Source organism: Rhincodon typus, chromosome 1 (genome assembly GCF_021869965.1).
Source record: "Rhincodon typus isolate 14 chromosome 1, sRhiTyp1.1, whole genome shotgun sequence".
Classification (NCBI taxonomy): Eukaryota; Metazoa; Chordata; class Chondrichthyes; order Orectolobiformes; family Rhincodontidae; genus Rhincodon; species Rhincodon typus.
The window spans coordinates 60,581,971-60,604,839 of record NC_063332.1 but is presented as its reverse complement, the minus strand read 5'-3'; the positions used below and the strand labels follow the sequence as shown (position 1 = coordinate 60,604,839).

At 40.1% G+C, this 22,869-nt stretch overlaps 1 protein-coding gene across 4 annotated transcripts in view; it reads right to left on the bottom strand.

The window, feature by feature from the left end:
• Positions 1-22,869, bottom strand: part of ddx4 (DEAD (Asp-Glu-Ala-Asp) box polypeptide 4) — a 100,117-nt gene that overhangs the window by 45,774 nt on the left and 31,474 nt on the right. For 2 of the 4 annotated variants that reach the window (XM_048604354.1, XM_048604363.1), the window contains exons 2-7: positions 17,737-17,842; positions 17,603-17,654; positions 12,456-12,530; positions 8,369-8,488; positions 6,470-6,565; positions 997-1,062 (exon numbers count right to left, since the gene is read on the bottom strand). In XM_048604354.1, the coding sequence (XP_048460311.1) occupies positions 997-1,062; positions 6,470-6,565; positions 8,369-8,488; positions 12,456-12,530; positions 17,603-17,654; positions 17,737-17,805 (478 nt within the window). In that variant the 5' untranslated portion in view covers positions 17,806-17,842. Of the gene's footprint in view, positions 1-996; positions 1,063-6,469; positions 6,566-8,368; positions 8,489-12,455; positions 12,531-17,602; positions 17,655-17,736; positions 17,843-22,551; positions 22,677-22,869 lie in introns of those variants that run through there. The other 2 variants (XM_048604369.1, XM_048604375.1) reach the window with 2 other exon arrangements.

Here is a 22,869-nt window from a genome sequence, read left to right as displayed (position 1 = left end):
GAGGCCATTCGGCCCAACAAGTCCACACCGACTCTCTGAAAAGCATCTTCCAATCCCGCAATCACTTCTATCAAGAAGGGCAAGAACACCACTACCTTGCCACCCACAAGCCCCTCTCCAAGTCACTTTCTGACACGGAAATATAACTGCTGTTCTTTCACTGTCGCTGGGTCAAAATCTGGAACTCCTTTCCTCAAGGCATTGTGGATCTATCGATAGCATATGGACTGCAGCAGTTCAAAGGCAACAAACACTGACAAAGGCAATGATGCCCACATCCCATGCGTGAACAAAAAAAAGGTCCCACAATCCACACCATTTCATTCTGGTTTCTTTTACAAGAAAAAACAGCTTCTCCTCTTCATCTCTACCAGCCCTTCAGCCTTCCCACTGAAAAGAACAGTCCGAACCGCTTCAATCTACCCTCAAAAGTGAGGGTTTTTATATCTGGAACTATAAATTATTTCTGCAGTCTGTCCAGTGCATTTGCAACCTTCCTATAATGTGGTGCCCACAGCCTGCTCTTCTGTTTTTATGAATTAATTATTCATGAAGCCTGGTACACCATGCGTTATTTAGTGATCTCTCCATTAGTTCTGCCACTTCCAATACCAAACAAAAATTGCTTGAAAATCTCAACAGGTCTGGCAGCATCCGTGAAGAGAAATAAGAGTTAACACTTCAGGTCCAGCTGTCTTTCTTTAGAAATGATGGTAGCTAGGAAATGGCGAATATATGCTGAAGACCAGAAGTGGAAGGTATCTAAGTAAGTGATAGGTATAGATGGAGCCCAGAGGGACAGCAAGACAAAACGATGATAATAGTATGTCTGGGGAGGGAAAAAATGCTAATAATGTGGACCATAACTAAGTAAAAATGGGTTGGCTGCGCTGAAATAGGGTGTAATATTGCACTCAAGAAGGAAAATGAAAACCAGGCCGCACAGGCTAACACGGTTATAAGAAAAATTGAAAACCAAAAGACTCAACACCTCACCTCTTGTTGCAAGGGGAAGCTGAAAGCCTGTTCTTCCTCGATTTAAACCAAATCCTCCACTATCACCTATAAATAATTCAAAACGAGAAGTGTTGAAATTACAACAAAAAGGAACAAGTCTCCAATACAGTAGCAATAATGTATACAAAAGGAGGACATTCTAACTGTGGCACCTTATCAATATACGAATACCCAATGTCTGCTGGGTCCTCCCATTCATCCCAGACCTCCCACGAAAAGCAGAGCTGTCTTATTCTCAATTACTTCCAGGATTCCCTTCTTGTGGGAATAGGAGACGGAGGAATTGTGTAACCCAGCACTTAAAAACTACATTTCTCTCCCCTCTGGTTTTATCTCCCTTAATAAAAAAGGTCCTGCTTTGTATTTGGTCCAGTGGGCACCTAGGTACTTCAAAACAACATTACAGCATTTGCCAGCAAACTATTTGAATGGGTTGACAGTGCAGTTCTATTGTTGTGAAGGTTTTAAACAACAGGCAATTCTAAACAGCATACCACTTTCTAACAGATGTTAGTGGATTTACTTATTATTACCATACTGTTGACTTAAGTAGCTTTCATTCAATAGCATGCTTTCCTGCTTCAAAAGGTCCTGGCCTAAACAATAATCTTCTGACAAGAACATAATCTAACACCAAGGGAGTATTGCATTCTTAAGAGGGGTTATCTTTCTGAAGAAGTGTTAAAACAAATCACCATCTGGCACCTCTCGTGGGCATAGAGAATAAAAAGTCCCATTTTTCAAAACAGCAGGGCATTTTCCCAAAGTTGCTCAAAGTTAGTACACGTTTTTTAAAATGCATGTTTGTGGAACACTGCAGACCAGAGCACAAATTTCCTTAATGTGGGGAAACAATGACTATATTTCAAATTTGCTAAAATACATTTAAAATAATTAAAAATTGCTATTGAAGTCCTTTGGTTGTAAGAAGTAAAATTAATGGAAGTTCCTTCTTAAATGAACTGTCATGTTGTCATACAAATCAGGAATCAAAACAAGCACACAAATCAGATTTACCAAATTAATGAAGTGCAACAATTAATCTATACTTTTCAAAAGCCATTTGTTCAAAGTGAACACAAACCCTTCAGAAAATGAACGCGGAGAGACGGTTATGGGGAACAAGGGAATGGTTTTTTTTATTCAGGAATGGGATGAGGGCATCACTGGCTAGGCAACATTTATTGCCCATCCCTAACTGCTCAGAGGGCAGTTGAGAGTCAACCATATTGCTGTGGGTCTAGAGTCACATGTAGGCCAGGCCAGTTAAGGATGGCAGTTGCCTTCCCTCTAGGACATTAGAGAACCAGGTGAGCTTTTCCAACAATCAACAATGGATTCACAATTATCATTAGATTCTTAATTCCAGATATTTTATTGGATTCAAATTCCACTGTCTGCCATGGCAGAATTCAAACCTGGATGTCCAGAACATTATCTGGGTCTCTGGATTAACAGTCCAGCGATAATACCACTAGGCCATCTACACTCTACAAGGAAGGCGATGGTAGAGGGGTTAAAGAGATATTCTGCAGTCTTTACAGTGGAAGATACGAACATCCCATGAATACTAAAGAATATGGGGGAAGGAATTAAGTACCATCACTAAAGAATTAGTATGAGACAAACTAATGGGGCTAAAGGCAGATAAGTCCCTTGGCCCTGATGGCTCACATCCAAGATCCTAAATGAGGCAGCTACAGAGGCAGTGGATGCATTGGCTGCAGTTTTCCAGAAGTCCTTAAGTTCTGGAGGAGTACCAGAGGATTAGAAGACTGCCAATGTGACACCACCTATTTAGAAAGGGAGGGAGGCAAAAGCAGGGAACTACAATTAGCCTAACAATTACAGTTGGCAAAGTATTGGAATCAATTAAGGTAGTAATAGCAGGACATTTGGAAAATCATAACCTAATCAAGCAGAGTCAGCATGGCTTCACAAAAAGGAAATCATGTCTGACTAATAAGAGTTTTTCAGGAATTCTTAAACAGAGTGGATAGAGGGGAACTGGTAGAATGTATTCTATTTGGACTTTTGGAAGATGTTCACAAGGTTAAGTCACAAAATAAGAGCCCACAGTGTTGGAAGTATATGAGTATGGATGGAGAACTGGCTCATGGGCAGGAAACGAGTGGGAATCCGGGGTTCTTTTCCAGGTTGGTGACTTGTGACCCTTGGGGCTCCACAGGGATCAGTTGCTGGGGCAGCAACTGTTTACAATATGTATTAATGACTAAGGAAGTGAATGTATTATTGCCAAATTTGTAGATGACAAAAATAGGTGGAAAGGCAAGTTACGAGAGTGAGACAAACACTTTACAGAAGTATTGATAGGTTAAGCAAGTGGGGAAAAGAAGTTGGCAAGTGGAGTATAGCATGAAAAATGTGAAGTTGTTCATTTTGAAAGGAAGAACTAAAGAACAGTATTTAGAATAAAGAAAAAAACAGAAATCTGCATGGAGGCACTTGTACACAGGTGCAGAAGATAATCAGGAAAGCTATTGGAATGTTGGCCTTCAGTTTAAATGGGGTTGGAGTACAAGATTAGGAGACTGTAACTGCAACTGTACAAATGTGGTTTCACCAGCATCTTGGAGTACTGTTAGCGGTTTTGGTCCCCTTACTTAAGATATTTCATTACACACAATTTACAGAAAGTTCACAAGGATGATCCCTGATACAGAGAGATTATTTTATAAGCAAACGCTAAACAGTTCGGACTCTATTCACTGCAATTTACAAGAATTTAGGTGGTCTCATTGAGACGTATAGGATTCTTAAGGCACTTGACAGGGTAAATGCTGACAGGATTGTTTCCCCTTGTGGGAAAGGCCAGGACCAGAGGGCATAGTCTCAAGTTTGTTTTAAAATTCACTTGTGGCACGTAGGCATCAGTGGTTGGCCAGCACTTATTAATCCTCCCTAGCTGCCCTTGAGAAGGTGGTGAGTTGCCACCTTAAACCATTGGTTGACCCACAATGCCCTTAGGGAGGGAATTAATTAATTCAAAATTAAGAAGAAGAATTTCTTCTGAGGGTTGAGTGTCTTTGGAACTCCTTGCCATTGCAGAGTCCTTGTGTATATTTAAGGCTCAGCTAGATAGATTCTTGATCAGTAGGGTAAATAAAAGGTCACAGGGAAGAGCACAGAAGTCAACACGAGCAATGTCAGATCAACTATGATCGTAGCGAATGGCACACTTGGGTCAAGGGGCCAAATGGCCCTCCTGCTCCTATTTTGTATAAATCATAGAGTCGACCAAATCCCTTTTAACTCCTTGTTTATGGGACATGGGTGTCAGCTTGGCAACAGTTTAGTGGCCATGTTCCATTGTTCTTTTAGATGGTGGAGGTTGAGGTCAATGAGATTTATTGAGTTACTGTAGTGCATCATGTACATGGTACACACGGCTACCAAGGCATCCCTTGCTTTGGTGGTGAAGGGAGTGAACGTTCAAAAAGTGGTGGATGGAGTGTCAGTCATGCAGGCTGCATTGGCCTGGATGCTTCTGAGCTTAAGAGTGCTTTGAGAGTTGTATCCATCGAGACAAGTGGACTCTGTTCTATTACCCTCCTGACTGAAATCTTGTAGATAGCTTACAGGCATTGGGGGCGATAACTGGGCGAGTTACTCCCCCTAGAATTCCCAATCACTGACTTGCACTCACCCACAGAATTTATATGGTTGATCCAGTTCAGTTTTTGACCAATGGCAACTCCTTGGATGTTGACAGCACAGGATTCATTGATGGTTATGCCAGTGAACGAAGGGTAGTAGTTTGTCTTTTAGAAATGGTCAGGGCCCTTTCTACAAGCAACAGTCATTGAATGGAATGCTGTTTGCAGCAATCTGTAGCATCTCACGCATCTCTATAGTCTTCATACCAAAGCCTGAGGAGCCCACATTTTCACATGCAGGCCCCAGCTGAAGAAAACGGGAAAATGAGGAACCCTAGAACCTTACCCCAAAGTAGTCATACTCTAGCATCTCAAACATCAGACGTTTACCACAGAAGACAATCAAGTGCCTCAGCAAATTGATCATTAGCGAATGCAACATGATTCTGTACTACGGATCGATAATGTACCTGCCAACTAAAGGCCACTGGTGAAATCCTTAATGCTGAGAACCCATTTCCTGTAACTTAGAATATACTCAGCTCAGGGGTGTCAGCAGTATTTGTAGCTCCTTTCAGTATGATGTCTGTAGCAGATATATATACATACACACGTATATTCTCAATAATGATCCAATATGATGTTTATTGACAGACAATTCAAATCTCAAAAATCTGGCTTGATATAGTATAACTAAACAATTCTGGTCTGGAACTTTTCAATTAATAATTAAAGTCTACATACCATTTATTTCTGAAGTTCTAAACGGTCTCCCTTCTTCAGGGGCAACTGTTTTAAACACCCAGCTTCAACCAATACTTCAGAAAAACTTTGAAACTGTAACTGAAATGCTTAAAAAAATTTCGCCTTTAAGTGTAATGCGCTCCTGTTTACTTCATTCCTTCAAATAAAGTCCTATTATTACACACCAAGAATATTTAATCTTAATATTTCAAAACAACATCACCATGGCTATAGAAATACAAGTTAATCTTGAAACTCCTCAAGACAGACCAAACTCTAAAATTAAACAATATTAAAATATAGATAAATTAAACCTTGCAAACAAAGTTAGCCTCTTTGGCTATAATGCACGCTGCCAATGAAGTTTCAAAACAAAAACAATTTTCCAAGGCCAATTCAATTACTGAATCTAATTCATAAATTAGGCATGTTTGCAATAAATTAACAACCCTTAAAAGACCTGTCAATATGACATGTTGATAGACATTTAGTTGGGCCCCAGGAGAAAACAAACACGATGACTGAGCACAGTCACTGGTGCTGCAATACTTTTCAGCAAACCCCAGACAACTCTGTAAAACAAAGGGAACGAATGCAGAAGGAAACAACTCCTTTTTAGGTGGTTAACAACCAGCAATGCCCATGCACATACTTGTCCCACCATCATAGTCTCAGTTCTGCCATCCTGCATCAAAACATTTCTCAAAAAAAGTACTGATTCAGATTAGCCAAGGTTTTGCAACAGAAAAATCAATAGGAAATCATAAGCTCCAATGTTCTCTGGTAATTTGCTAAAAAGGTAGGAGGCTTAGACATACTCCTTTTCTTCAGAGAGAAGGAATTCTTGCATATATAAATGCATGTCGCTTCTATTAAGCAAAACTGCACCATGTTACAAGTGCAACTGATGAGCTTGAGTTGGCATTTTAGTGCAGTTAGTAGCACAGAGGATGGTTTAGTAAATGCCGTCCAATCGCATCTTGCTTTGGAGGTTCGAGACATGATTTCAGTACGTGGGTAGACACCCAGTTAACCATTAAAAATCCTCATTTCTGTATTTAAAACTTTAAACATGTACAGTATATTCTCACCTGACTGACCGCCAAATCCTCCTCTTTCACTAGGGCCACCTCTGCCAAGTGAGCCACCTCTGCCAAAAGGACCATCTCCACTTGCTTTTACAGCAACTTAAGAAAATAAAAGTCCACATTTAGGAGATATGGTTTCAAACCATCTTAAAAAATTTGGTTCCATTTAGAACTTAAACTTGTAATTACACTCTAGGGACACAAAAAGCAAATAATAAATCAAAAGCAACTTTGGACAGAAGAAAGTCAATACATAGAAAGGCAGAGAAGAAGTGGAACGAGATTGAAACACATGGGGTCGAGGAACAAAGGCATGTGGGGCACAAGTGCATACCTCTTGAAACTGCGAGTGTGGCACCAAAACCATCTAAAGATTTTATAACATTGGACAGAATCCATAAGGAAACAGGTAATAGATTTGAACATGCCAAATTTCAAAGTATTCAGTCTAAAACTAAGTCCATTTGGTCCATTAGGTGAGAGGTCATATTCCAATGAGCCTCCTCCCACACTACCACTAACTGTATTCTTCAGTTCTAATCTGTAAACCAGCTCACCTATTGTTCATTATTCCTGCTCTGGACTGCCTATCGCCATTCTCTCATCCAGAACCCGGCAATCACTGGATCACTGTCTCCTTCAATGTTCCCCCACTGACACAATCTATTTGCCCACCTTAAGGCTCAACTTATTTCCAAATACCAGGACTACCTCGAAATCCTTTCGAGTTCATCTCGTACCATTCATGGACATATCCTACAACACGTTTTTATATATTTGCTCCTCTCTGCCCTTCAACACTGACTACCTGAATAAAGGGTGAGTCAAAGTTCTGTATTATAACCATTCTGACGTTGGTATCTCATGCCCCTGCATGTTTGTTCCTCTACATCCTTCCCACTAATTGGTGGTCGAAAGGTTACTGCGCAATGTAACAGCATCCTTTTTGTTCCGAAGTTCTATCCAAATTGATCTTGCCATGAACCCTCATTTCTGCTTTCTCCACCACACCGTACCAAAACCTTGTGCCCTCCTTGCTATCTTTTCAGAATACCTTGTACCCAGGAATGTGTATCACGCTTTTGCTCTTCTTTAAAATGAGTCTCTTATTATCACAATATCATATTTCCACATGACAAGGTTTGCCTCCAATGCCCCATTATTTACTACACTGGGTACATTCACATCAACGGACATTAACTCTAAATTAAGCTTCACTACTTTCTCCCTCACTCCAAGTTCACCTATTCACTTTCTACACTATTGCTAGTGCCAGCTGTATTGCCAAACGTTGTCGACGCTGGTATTTTCCTCTAATATTCTCTTTCGACTCTCACAGCACTGCTAAGTTAGTTTAAAACCTTCCAAAGAGCAAATTGTCCTGCAAGAAACTCAGTTTCAGCTGTTTAGGTGCAACCTTCCCAGAACCAATCCCAGAGTCCATGAAATCTAAAAGAAGTATCTTGCTTCCACGTCCTTTTCATAAATACAGATCAGAACAATTTACGGTTGTACCAGAATGGTCTTGCCAAGCTCTACACTAGTTTAACAATCTTATCTTAGCTTTGTAATTCTATCCTTTCTAATTCTGTTGCTTTTGACAAACTGTAGAGATGCATTTTATTCTTTTTTTTGTACCTGTAAATACAAATCACTACTCTGTTACCTCATTTAATTACCTATTTTACCAAGGACTAAAGTGACCTACCCTTACAGCCAAAAATGTCCTGCCTCAAATCAAAGCTCATTTGTCAACTGTATACACATTCTGGTAGTTAATGAATGCCTCCTTGTACTTGATCACACCAATTCTCTACAATAATGAAAACATGCGCCTGAGCTCACTGTTTCAGAGTTTTCTACAACCCTCAGTGAATAAGTGTGCATTTCCCCAAATCTTACCATTCTGAACACCAACTCTCGGGAATCCGGCACGATCACCTCTGCCAAACCCACACCTTCTTCCGCCTCTACGGTCAAATTCATTTTTGTTGCCAGTGGCAGCTTCTGTAAAGCCTGCAACTATTAAAACATTATACTGTAAAGAATAGAACAAAAGAAGTGAAGTACAACTCAAAACTGTTAGAACCTAACTTTAACATCTATGCTTCATTCAGCCCTCATGAACAACAACCAGACGACAAGAAATATGGAATATAATGGACTGGAACAATTCATGACACCGCATTAATCTTAGCCATCAACTGAAAAGATCACTTCTGAAACAAGCATTTTTGTCCAACGACCATTAAGTGTATCTTTCATTCATTCAAACAGATTACCAACAGTAATACTTAGCTTTACAAAAATTCCAAAATCTTACAGAAGTATCACTATTGAGTCAGAGGATTTTTATACTGGCATACTTTAACTTACAGATGGCAAAAACCAAAGGTTTGTGTCAATTCAAATTGCAGCCAATATGAAAGCAGCAGCAAGGTGAAGACCAATCTGCCAGAGAAAAATTCACATAAATGTCAAAATGGGTGCATTAGCTTCTGGCTCGGAACACCACATGGAAGGCTAAAAAGTTAAAATACCAGATTTGTTAAGTATATAGCTGGAAATGTATATTTAAAGGATTATGAGGAACTGATTACACATTCCTAATTAAACAGAATGTACCAAGGTTTTTAAAAGGGAAATGTGATTTCCTGAAATTCTTCAGTAACGAGAGCCAAGATTCACCTGCTAATTACAGAAAAGACATGTAACACTGGAAAAGAAACAAGTAAACCTTTGAGAGAGATAAGAGAAGGGGTTTACTGTTTTAATTGCTAAAGAAGCTTAGTTTGGAAGAGATGGGACTGTGTGCTGTTAGTTATTTTGCCAACATTCTGGAATTCATTCCTGGTTTACTAGCACATCCAAGTGTCAAAAAGAGGAAACGTCCTCCAAAGCTTGCAGTAAGCAGGACTCTCTCAGGAGGGAGGGACAGTTTTCATCTAAACTGAAATCTTCGGATTAGATATGTTCCATCATTCGATGGCAGTCGGCATTTCGAGCTTATTGACAGGAAATTCTCATTATGACTGTCATTCTATTTTCTCAGAGTTCAGATCCTTGGTTTATTGTTTCTTAAAAAAAATGTTTATAGTGCTGTACTATCTCCATTTGTCAAGTAAATGATTTCGTTTGCATTTTTTAACCAGCTTTGCCATTTGTTTATTGAAAAAATTTTTCAGTTGCAAGAAACCTGGTGAAAGCCTTTTATTCGGGGAAGGAAGAAAAAGAGAACAATGTGGCCACTGCAATGACTGTATCAACACATTTATATTAATGGTTTGACTCCGAGTAGTGGGCAACCAGCACAGTGCTCCCACCCAAAAGTCATAATACCAAATGATCAATTATAGTCTTACTGACAAGAATTCAATAAATCAAAAATATCTATCTGCTACAAAAGAAATGCAGGTTGCGAAGACTAGCAATAAAACTCCACTCATAACAACTTCAACAATTTCTCAAGCAGGGAGCACCCGATTGCAGTCAGTCAGAATATTTATTTTCCTAGGGCTCTTCAGGGGCAACTTGTTTATTCTCACGCTCTTATTAGGTGATGCAATTTTGTAGATTTCTTTTAAAAAGAAAGTTTAATGTATAGATATGGCAGCACTAAATAAGTATCAAATACACATACATTATGAAAAACAATTAACAGGATGGAACAAAAACAGAATGGTTTTATTACAGACCTCCCACACACAGTTTTATGATATTGATACAGTAACTGGATGTCATGAGGTAACTTATTATGATTAAGTCTCATATCTACATTCCCAATTGATTGCAAGCAGTTAGCACCTCTCAGTCATTCTTTAGTTTTGCGCTGCAATTTCAAGTTTTGAGTCTCTCAATACATTGTGTAAAGTGTGTTGACAAGCACATTATGACGCCAATTTCCAAAAGTCCAGGTCTACAGAAAGGGGAAATATACATAAATCAATTCTGATGCACCAGGCTAAACATCAGATAATGAATGGTTTAATTCACATTTCAGTGATTTCAACTCCACATTCCCCCACCCAAAAAGATCCAATGCAGCACCTCAGACCTTATATTTGACGTTGACTCTTTGCCCTCATTGGGTGAATTTGCTTTCACAAAACTAGGCAGATTTCCCATGTCCACACATTTTCCATACATTTCTTTAAATATTTAGTGGCCCACCTCACAGACTTCAAATTATATGGGCTGGGGGATCTTACAGGCAGGTAATTGAATTTGCACCCAAAAGGCCACCAGGTAACCTACAAAGAGAGACTGAAGAATCATCCCGAGTGTGGTGTATGTGTATGCACACATGCATAGAATTCCATTAAAAGGTTGCCCCTGCATAATAATTCCATACATTATGGCTCCTCTGGTGTAGGCTCAACAACTCAAGGCAGAGGCTGCAGGAAAACAAGATGTAGTTTGACTGGAGTGACAAGCCAGCCTGGGAGAACATAATGCGAGCAGCTGCCTTGCCAATTGCAGATTCATCTCTTCTATACTGCTGCTTCTGCACTTCCAATGACAAGATCTTCCCCTCCTTCTCTTGCTGCCCCTTCCAGGGACAGAAGCCACATTTGGGGATGCAGCGAGTGCTGGGGGGAAAAGAATCGGTCATGGGAGAAGCTACAGCAATTATCCTGGACAATTTCCCGTTTGACTGGAACACTCATCATCCTCGAAGACAAAGGCAAAGCCAAGAAAAGAGGGTGGAAGCAATAGGTCACTAGAAACAGATTCAAGAGTACACCCAGAGGAGCTACCTGCACCAAGAACAATGGCATTAGCCAGCAGATAGAAGGCCCATTGCCCTTTAACTTTGTGCATAAATGGTATCAGGTGAGTACTGGAGAAAGGCAGAGATCAAATGAATCTGCACAGTCATTTGTGTTTCACAAAAACTGCTCATGCAGCTATTTATGTTTCAATGCATTAAATAAATTTATTTAGATAAATCTAATCACAGTTATTTTAGTGTAATAATATAAATTGTTAATTGTATTTAGGTGAAGGAAGACTTTCCATGCCCCTCTGGTGTGATTTTCAATCACTGTTGGACAAATCACATTTGCCAAAATTAAAGGGGCTGCTCTGTACTCTAAACTTTTCAATGTCAAGCACTGACATGGTTAGCATACTATTTTGATTGGTTGTTATTTAATCCCTTGGTTCAAGATCAAGTTGTTGACACCTCTTTCCATTTGGTATTGGTATTTTCTAGTCTCAATAAAGTCTGGAGGCGGGAAAAAAACAAATGCAGAAGGTAATGCTAGTTGACTGCATTAAAAAGGAGTCAGGCACTGAAAAAAGAACCCTAAAAATGAAATTTTGATGCGTTCCTCCTTGTTTTTTGTCAAATATCTTCGTGACATTTGCTGGTCATTCAAGGTGTTTCAGTGTTATTCTCATACATCATGAGTGGTCTGCACTGATCTTTAAAAAAATCACTACTACAACCTTTTCCTAGTTCACTTACAGAACTCCTCCCATTTCAACCAAATTTTAACATGCTATGCCACATTTCCCTAAAACAAATCTGACTGAATTCTTCAGTCAGCCTCTCGAAATCCAGTGTCAAAATTCTGGAAAAACCAAATGTACTGCTACATTTCTGTAACCTGCCGTGTTAGAAATTAATCAACATGGAGTCCATGAAGAAAGAAATACTATTTTTACATTTACAATATAGTCACTATGAATCTCCCCAGAATGTGCCAAATTCATTCTGCACTCAATGATGATGGCAAACTGTCCACTGGAGATACAAATAGCACTGGCAGTAAAGAATGTACTAAGAGTAAAATTATTTTGCCACTAGATACTGGCAGTACTTTATTGACCAGCATTAGATTACAGCCAGGCCCTAAAGCCAAAACAAAGCTAGCTTTCCTTATTAAAGTTCAGATTGTTAGAGTAACCTCATTTGTCAGACAAAAAACAAAATGCTGAAGCAGCAAAACTCCCAAATTCAGAAGATCCATAAGTGGAAACTCACCTTGCTGCTTCCCACATCCACTTTTGCCAAATATATTTCTATCGCTCGTGTTAAAACCATTCCCATCTCCAGATCCTTGAATTTAAAGAAAAAGCCATTAGTACTCCTTTCAGGAAAAGGAGAACAAAAAAATCAAAATTCACTCACGCCAAAATCAATTTCTGCAGGGAAACATGCAGAAAAAAACTCAAAAGGAATAATTTTTCCTCACAACTTGACATTCACAAAAGGCAACAGTTGGGCAATGGAAAGAAATTCCAAACACCAACAGCACACTTGCTTTGCTTTCTCAAGTCTGCACATCATTCCCCTATTTCAAGTGAATAGACAGTTTGTTCTCAATGCTGCTGGACAGCACCAAGAAACAAATCCATGAATATAGACCAGGCCATTTTCATGCCAAGAAGAGTAAGCACCCATCTTCCAGGTGATGTCCTTCCACATCACAGCCAGAGCAGTGCTTTCAAAAACTTGATCCCCCACTGAAACCCCCTTTTGAAGAATTGAAAGTTGGCATGACCCTGCAGTGAAAACCGTGGGACCAAGCTGGGAAAAAAAACTGATTGTAATTACTGGTGCATCAGAGCACCTACCAGAAAATGTAATCATGTGACTACAATCCATAGTTTGGGAAGCCCTGTTCTAGCAATAAGGCAATCTATGGTATAGGACAGGAGACATCTGATGCCAGCTACAAAATTAACCACTTTGTTACAGAGGAAACCAACAACTTCAATATATTTGTAAAATTTGGCAGTTGAGCACAAATATACTGCTTTTTCTAACTCAGCATTCCCAAAAGACATCAGAATAAATACTGCAGCACAGACAGCCAAAAGGTAAGTGACAACTGGTACCCACCCATCCCCGCTGATTAACTCCATCTATCTCCTACTGCAACTTTGTCTTCCAAACTTACTCCTTCTGCCAGAAGTAGCACCCAAATTAAGTAAACATAAACAACTGCACCGATCCAAAGAGACCACGACCAGAAATTACTTTTGCTGAATGAGTACGTTGAGATAAGACTGGCCATTTTTGCCTTACCAATGATTATAACTTCCCAGTGGCTGGACTTTGGCACAATAAGAATATTTTTTTGGAAGGTTACAACCTATGCATCCAGTATCTTGCCAGCCACTTCTTTTAAAAAAGCAAAGATGAAGGCCAGTAGGATTTCAGCCTTTAACTTCATCAGTGTTCTAGTTCTATTTCAGGTCCCTCCCTTTCTTTTTCATTCTTCTTCAGATGCATTTTGTGTTTTTCACCTCAAGGGCAGATATGAAACATTTTTGCAAAGTCTCTGCCATTTTCTTATTTTACTATTTTTCCACTTTTTACCACATCTATGAAGGGACTAATACTCACTTTAGTAGTTGCTGTTATATTATACTCAATCTAATTTTGACCCCTTTGTTGGTTTCTAGAATGTTCACTACCTTCCCTAACTCCAGCCTTCACAGCAAAGTATGCTTCTTCTTTCAATTTAGCACCATTTGATAAGAGCCATGCGAATTGCAGCAAATTTTGGTAGTTTAACAACATTTTACTGAATCATAACTTATACTGAGCAGCAAACTTTCAATATTGGGTCCTATGTGTGGCTATCAGTAAATTCCAGTATTTATGAAGCAAGAAGGCCACCTAGTGGCATACAATTTTCATTTTAACAGTAACCCATAAGAACCTCTAGTCCCCAACTAAGAATCTGTCCTTAGTATTCTCCTCTTTGTAATCTACATGCTATCTCTTGACAAAAATCAACCAAAAATAGCTTCCACCTGTAGGGCAAGAATATCCAACCCAAGCTCACCACTACCTCCAAACTGAGAGACTACTAATCCAACATCCAAAACACCAGGAAGATTAAAACCTTCCTCCAATTCAATATTGCAGAGACTGGAAATGAACTTCAGTTCCTCCTTCAGTCTCTGGTCCAAAGCCATCAATTACATCCCTGTTCCTGAGGAGTGACTGAATAGGCCATTTACAATTTGGTTGTTGTATTTGACCAAAGGAAGGATATTGGTGCTAATACCTAATCATTTTCCTTTACAGGGCATCATCGGATTCTGCTGTTGAAACCCCTCTCAACGCTTTAGTCAACTCTGAACTTGACTAGTCCAACACACACCTGGCCAGCCACCCACTTTTGACTATTCACTGATTCTTGCACATCCAATTCTGTCATCTACATTCCAATTCACATTAAGCCCATTCACCTCTTGCCCTTGTATTCGTAAAGCTACTTGGGCACTCTCAGGTGGATATTAAAGATACTTTCACTTGGTTTGTAAATCCATAAATGGTACCATTCTTCCTGATCTCTAATCTTCTGCAACACCAAACTTCAGGATATATGCACTCTGCTAATTCTGCTTGCTCAATTATCCTCTCCTTGAATCCCCCTACAACTCTAGGCCATGCCTTCAACTGCCTAGGCCCACAGCTCTACAATTTCCTCCATAAATCTCACCTTGATACCTTATTTTTCTCCTTGAAAGTCTAGTCAAATATCATTTGAGAACTATTAGCATAGTGATCTTGGACAGCAAATCCAAGTACATTGTTCAACTACTCAAGCTGCCAAATTTGCCTTCAGGAAAATGTCTACTTGTCATCTGCCTAGATAATCTTAATCATTTTTAGATGAAATGGCGTCCAATGCCACTAACACAACAGGAGTTAACTCTAAATGCTTCTGGTCAAAACACCTTCCCATATTGTACATTCTGTCCAAGTCCTTCTCAGTTGTATCATCTTTATCACAGCCAAGCATGATATGCATAAGAAGAAAGAATTGTGATCATTCGGATTTCAAGGTGAAGAAAAGAAGTGAATAAAGATAAAAGTGAAGATGACCAATGACATCCAGCAACCCAGTGAAAGAAAATCAAGAATTAACTAATACCTGATTGGGGAGCTAGAATAGTTGGCAACCTGAATGACCATTAAATGGTGGTTGGCATCTATTCTGCTCTATATCTACAAAAAGGTCAATCCAAAAATTTATGCACACATCATTGGAGGTTTTGACAGAACTGATGAAATAATATTCCTACATTGAAAAATCAATCAAGGTTGAAACACTGCCTACTTTGCCTTCTGGTTTTTCAACCACAGTAGTAAATTTACTAAGAAAAATCACAGCTTAACACAAAAGAAACGTAAGATGCTGGGAAGATTTATTCCAATTTTCTAGCTCTTGCAGAGTTTATCAGTGGTTCCAAATCTTTTTAGTATGAAAGCACACTTCAAATGAGACAAACAATGCCACAGCGCTCACATTTCTTACAAAAACAGGTGCCACACAGTTCATGAAGATCTGGTTGATCTAACTGTAACCTGAACTCTACAATACATCCAAACTTAAACTTTCCAAACTGTCCCTTCCTTGAAACATATTCAATGACCTCACTTCCACTAATCTCTAGGAGACAGAATTTCAAAGACTCATGACCTTCAGAAGAAAAGAATATCTCATTATCATCATCTTAACTGAGTGACTTCTTATTTTAAAACTGCACCTAGTACTAGTCTCTCCCAAGAGGATCTGAGTTACAGCCTTGTACGTATAGGTATTTCTCCTATAAAGCGATAGTTGCGTTATTGCGTGACCTCACGTGAGAGAAAATTGTGCTATAGTAAATTGCCATAGAAAAATTGCTATACTGTACAGTACAAAGTTCACATTATCCAAACAGTGTCCACTTTTCAATCACGTTACAACCAATTTGCATTAACGAAACATGCGTTATAGCAGAAATACTGGAATGTCACTTCAAGTTTTTAAAAATAGTTTTCCCTAAAAGTGACAAGGATTTCTGCCTTTCCCACCATCAAGTTCAACGGTGCCACCAACCTCAAGATAGAAACAAAAATTACTTCAAATCACTTGAAATGTATGTCCTCTAGAGAGTGACCTACTTTGGTTAGAAGGTTGCATCCATCACTTTAACTAAAACTGTGCGCAACATTATTTGAGGGTTAGGTGGAAAGACAAAGATCAATTGCTGAATTAGATTTTGAAAACAAATATTGTTGAAGCTTTCAACAGTGGAGGAGAGTTGAGACAGGCAACTTTTTTTTATTCTTGCGGAGTGCAGGCATTACATTTAGGACAGCATTTGTTGCCCGAGATTGAGGAGTTTCTTTGTTTAAAAATGCTGCAGTCCTCTTGGTTCAGCTTTTTTTAGGCTTGGTGAAATTTAGCAGCTTGCTAGGGCCATTTTAGAGGACAGTTAAGAGTGAGCCACATTGCTTTGTGTCTGGAATCTCATGTATGCCAGCCCAGACAAGGTTGGAAGATTTCCTTCCCTAAAGTTGATTTTTAGGAAAACGAGGTAACATTAACCAACTGACAGGTTGAAGTCTGAGGTAATCAATTTTTAGATGTCTTAGTACACCGATGAACTGGAATATAATTCAGAAACTGCAGGAATATGATGTCTGCCCAGGGTCGTTACAGGGTCAGAGTGTCACCAAGCTGCTGCTTAGTGAAATTAGTTAATCAAGAACAATCAAGCAATGAGGTAATCCAGGGGTCCAGCAGAAGTGTGCATTCACTTGTTAGTATACAGCACTGTATGTGGTAAACCAGCAGAAAAGTATTGGGACTAAAATGCAAGACAGTTATATTAGTGAAAAAGATCAGTCCAGATGAAAAGAAATTCCCCATTGGTGCAGATAGTGCTTTTGGGCAGAGGAACAGCATATGAGCTCTGCACGACCAGCAGCAAAGCCTTCCGGAACTAATCTAGCAAATGGTATTTGGAATTTTGAAGCTCAAGTGATAGACAGTAGGCATTCCAATAGAGCAATGGAAAACTGAACTAAGGAAGATTATGAGGATGGGTCAATGGACCAGAGACGTTAACTCGGCATTCTCTGCAAAGATGCTGCCAGAGCTGCCCAGCTTTTACAGCAATTTCTGCTGTCTAATTTACAGCACCCAGAGTTCTTTCAGTTTTCACTTGTGTTTACAGTTCTATTGTGAAGGAAGACCTGAAACTAATATGCAAATTAACTTTTAATTAAGAAATAATTCACTTGCCTTTGTAAGCAAATTTCCTTGTGACATAAATGTTCTAAACAACGAGTTTTTTTTTATGACAGAGAAAATAAAAATATCCATAGAGATACTTCACCTTTCAAGTCAAACGACTGATTGCCATTGATGTCTTCATTCATTAGACCAGCCTATATTAGAAAAAGATACACACATCAATATTTGCTCAAAAGAAATTAGGATTTAGAAAGATCAAAACCACAAAATACCTACCATATCATTGAAAGATGGAATAATGGCAACTGGTTCTGTTCCCAATTCTGCATCCCAGTCTTCTGTCATATTGAGATAGCTTACTTATCCACACCACAAATACACTCTAAAAAAATTTCAAAGTAGACAATTATTCTTTGAAATAAAAAAAAATCACAAGACATATAGTTCAGATGGCCATTAGAAATTGTGATTCTTCATCTGGAGACAGCTAATTCACTGTCAGGCCCTGGGACCCTCTGATTATTTTCAAGTAGCCGTCCCATCCTTAAATAACAGCCACTTTAATGACCAAATGCAATAAGTCAGAGGTCACACAACATCAGGTTATAGTCCAGCAGGTTTATTTAAAGTCACAAGCTTTGAGAGTGCTGGCTCCTTCATCAGGTCCTTCACCTCTCTCTCTTTGTGATTTCAGTAACAATCCCGATTTTGTGCCAATTTATTTCTATATTATCTTCAAGTTATAAACCACATTCAGGTCACACACTTAATGCATATTAAACTTGATACAATTTGTAAATTTCTCCACCAAATTTCCTAGCTACAATCAGGACTGAAAGAGGGTCACTGGGCCTGAAACATTGACTCTGCTTTCTGTCCACAGATGCTGCAAGACCAGTTTCTCCAGCTATTTCTGTTTTTGTTTCAATTTCACACTTAGTCAGATTTTACTTCATTTTCAGATCTTTGTCCACCCACTTAACCTATCTACATCCCTTGGTAGGCTTCTTACATATTCTTCACAACTCCAATTCTAATCTACTTATCAAGCCCATGCAGCCAGAAAGTAAATTAATGGGAATACTGGTTAAGATCAATACAATATACCATGCAAGCAAGCAAATGCAAAGTGAGAGTACTACAGTAATGTAAGAGAAGTTTTAGACTTAAACTTATTCTTTCTTCTACTTGTCTAAGTCATTTTAGCACTGATCAACCAAGTGGAATAGATGGTCTATCGTATTGACCCAACCATTGTTCTTCACTCCCACATGCAGGAAGTGCTTTCCTATGCAGAAACTGGAGCTCCAGTAGTAGCTGGAGACACTGTGCACATCCATGAGGCTCAGAAATATGAACAGTACATTCAGAGGGGGGAAAAAAAATGTGCTCACACTGTGGTTTGGGAGGCTGGAAGGAAAGGAATGCATGATTGCCAGGCAGTATTAAAGAGAAACAGGCAAGTAGTGCACAAATTTTCTGGAAGAAGGGTCTAGGCCCGAAATGTCAGCCTTCCTGCTCCTCTGATGCTGCTTGGCCTGCTGTGTTCATCCAGCTCTACACCTTGTTATCTCAGTGCACAAATTCCCTGGAGTCCTGCTCACAAATTGCTTTTTCTTCGTGGAAGCTGATGAGGGTGAATATTTCTTCCCCCATTTATGAAACATGGTCGCTGGACAGATCAGCTCTTACACCCTAGTCCTGTAGCCCTTGAGAAGGTAATGGTGAGTTACCTTCATGAACCCCTGCAGTCCAGGTACTGTAGGTAGACCTGCAATGCCATCAGGGAGCGAATTCCAAGGTTCTGACCTAACGTCACTGTAGGAATGGCTGTATACTTCCTAGTCAGGATATTGAGTGCATTGGAGGGACACATGAATGTTGTGGTGTTGTCTATGTATATGCTACTTATGTCCTTCTAGGTGCTAGTGGTCATGGATTTGAAAAGCGCTGTCTGAGGCTCATTAGCAAATTTCTGCAATGTGTCTTGTAAACGTTACACACTACTGTTATGACTGAGCACCTCTGGTAGAGGGAGTGGATGCACTGCCAATCAAGTGGGATTATATTGAACCACAGTGTTGTTGGAGCTACACTCATCCAGGCAAGTGGGGAGTATTCCATGACACTGCTGACTTCTGCATTGTAGAGATGGTGGACAGGCTTTGGGGATTCAGGAGGCAAAACTCTTGTTGCAGAATTGCTAGCCTCTGTCCTACCCTTGTGGCCAGTTTATGGTTAATGGCAACCAAGGATGTTGATAGTGGGGGGATTCAGTGATGATGATACCATTGAATATTAAGGATTGGTCGGTGGATCATCTCTTATTAGAGATAATCATTGCCTGGCATGTGTGCGGTGCGAATGCCACCTGCCGCATTTTTGCCCATGCCTGTATATTGTCCAGGGCTTTCTGCATTTGAACAAATGATGCTGACCATTGTGCAAGTCATTGACGAACATCACCACTTCCACCTTATGAAGATAAGGTCATTGATGAAGCAGCTGAAGATGGTTGGGCCTAGGACAATGCCCTGAGGAACACCTGCAGAGATTGCCTAGAGCTGAGGACTGACCTCCAACAACCACCTCTTTATGTGTCAGGTACGACTCCAACCAGAGGGTTTTCCCCAGATTCCCACTGATTACAGTTTTGATGCCATACTTGGTCAAATGAAACCTTGATGTCAAGGGCCATCACTGTCACCTCTGAAAGTGAGCTCCTCTGTCCATGTTTTAACCAAGAATGGAATGAGATCAGGAAAATGAGCGGACCAAGTGGAACCCAAACTAGGTGCAATGAATAAGTGTCATAGCGCTGTTGAAGACATCTTCCGTCACTTTAGTGATGAGACGGTAATTGGCCCAGTTGGATTTGTCCTGCTATTTGTGCAAAGGACAGACTTCAGCAATTTTCCACATTGTCAGATGCCAGTATTGTAGCTATGCTGAAACAGCTTGGCTGGGGGTGACCTAAAAATTCTGGAGCACAAGCCTTCAGTACTATTACTGGAATATTGTCAGGGCCCGCTGCCTTTGTACTATCCAATACCTTCAACTATTTTTGGTATCATATTGGGCAAACTGAATTGGCTGAAGACAGATATCTGTGATACTGGGGACTACTGGAAGAGGCCTAGATGGATCATCCACTCAGCACTTCAGCCTTATCTTTTGCATTGATGTGTTAGGTTCTTCCAACATTCTGGATGGCAATATTTGCAGCACCACCTTCTCTAGTCAGTTGTTTATCTATCATCACTGGATACATTTTGCCCCACCAGTAGAACAGATCCACAAATAGGAAGGTAGTCACGAGGGAGTTGTCCTGGGAGTTCATAACATTTGATTCTGGGCCCCATAGCGCCTCATTGCATCAGGTCGAACAAACATGGACAAGGAAAACCTCTGCTAATTTACACAAAACCCTTGCCCCACACTTTAATCAGTTGTCCATGTTGAAAACCAATTCAAGAATCCATTGAGGGTGTCAAGGATACAATAAATGCTCTGGGTGAGGATCTTCAAAGTCCATCATCAAAACAGTAGCTCAGTAACACCACTACTGGCTAAACCCTAAAGGAGATAGCTTCGGCAGTGGGGGGCTACTTGACTTCATCCTCACCTGTTGAAGATGCTTTTGATCCCAAGTAGTGATTGCAGAGATCATTGCACAGTCCTTTTGGAAAATATCCTCCTTCATTGTGACAGATTGTGCTCAGATCTACCAATTCAAACTAAGCATCTATGAGGCAGTCTTAACTATTAGCAGCAGCAGAAAAGGTACTCAACCACAATCTAATTTAGTGGTCTGATAAATCCCCACTCTACAATTATCAACATGCCAGGAGATCAACCCTGGTTCAAAGAAGCATGCAGGAGGACATGCCAGGAGCAACACCAGGCATACTTTTTAAAAGTGCTGCACATCAACTGCGTATAGTTCTGGTCACCACACTACCAGAAAGATGTGGATGCTTTGGAGAGGATACAGCAAAGGTTTACCAGGATGTTATCTGGTATGGGGGATTTTAGCTACGAAGAAAGGTTGGATAGACAGGTTTTGTTTTCACCAGAATGCAGGAGGTTGAGGGGTGACCCGATTGAAGTTTGTAAGATTGTGAATGGCATGGGTAGTCTGGATAAGTATGAGGCTTTTTGTCAGGGTGGAGGGGTCAATTACTAGGGGACACAGGTGCAGGGTGCGAGGAGGGGAAGTTTAAAAGTGATGTGCGAGGCAAGTTTTTCACAAAGCCTGGAACATGTTGCTAGAGGTGGTGGAGGAAGCAGACACAATAGCAGCATTCAGTAAGCACCTGGACGAATACATGAATAGGAAGGGAATAGAGGGCTGCAGATCCTGTAGGTGAAGACAGTTTCAGTAAGGAAGGGCAAAATGGATCGGCACTGCTTGGATGACTGAAGGGCCTATTTCTGTGCTGTATTGTTTGTTACAATAAATGCTGCCTAGCCAGCAATGTCTTCATCCCTTGAGTGAATAAAGAAAAAGAATAAAGTTCTTTGTGCTAACCTAAAAAAGGATGGATAATAAAATAACTGCAAAATAAAAAGGCAGTCAACTAATTCCAAAGCCAGTGGATCAGATCTAACCAGTCCTCCCAGTTGTGAAATGTCATGGACAACTAACTTTCAGAGGAGGCTACAAATATGACTACCCTAAACAATGGAGGAGCCAGATCAGAGCATAAAAGACAAGACTGCATCCCTCTTCAGCTAGAAATAGTGAGTGGACAATCCAGCTTGGACTCTTTGTGGGGTTCCCAGCATAACAGATGCCACTTTGATTCACTCCACATGATATCACGATGCTGAAAGCACCAAATGCTACAAACATCTACAGGCCCAAATATCAACCCAGCAATAGGACAGAATTGTGCTCTAGAATTAGTTGCATTGCTGGCCAAGCTGTTCCAATACTGTTACAATGTACCAGATAGATGACACAGAACATTGCCCAGGTTATGTCTGGTTTCATAAAAAAAAATCCAAAATCAAATCCAGCTAATTACTTTTGAAGGTGACAGGGTCGTCAACGCTACTATCAAGACATTCTTGATCAGCAATACTTACTCAATGATGATCAGTTTGAGTTTCACCAGATCCATTCAACTCCTGACTTTACTACAGCCTTGGTTCATATATGGACAAGAGCTGAATTCCAGAGGTAAGGTGATAGTGACTGTCCTTGACATCAAGGCCACATTTAACAGAGTAGCATCAAGGAACCCTAGCAACAACAGAGTCAAAGGAATTATGGGGACAACCACTCCTCTGGTTTGAGTCAAACCGGACATAAAAGATGGTGTCAGAGATAGTAGGAACTGCAGATGCTGGAGAATCCGAGACAACAAGGTGCAGGGCTGGATGAACACAGCAGGCCAAGCAGCA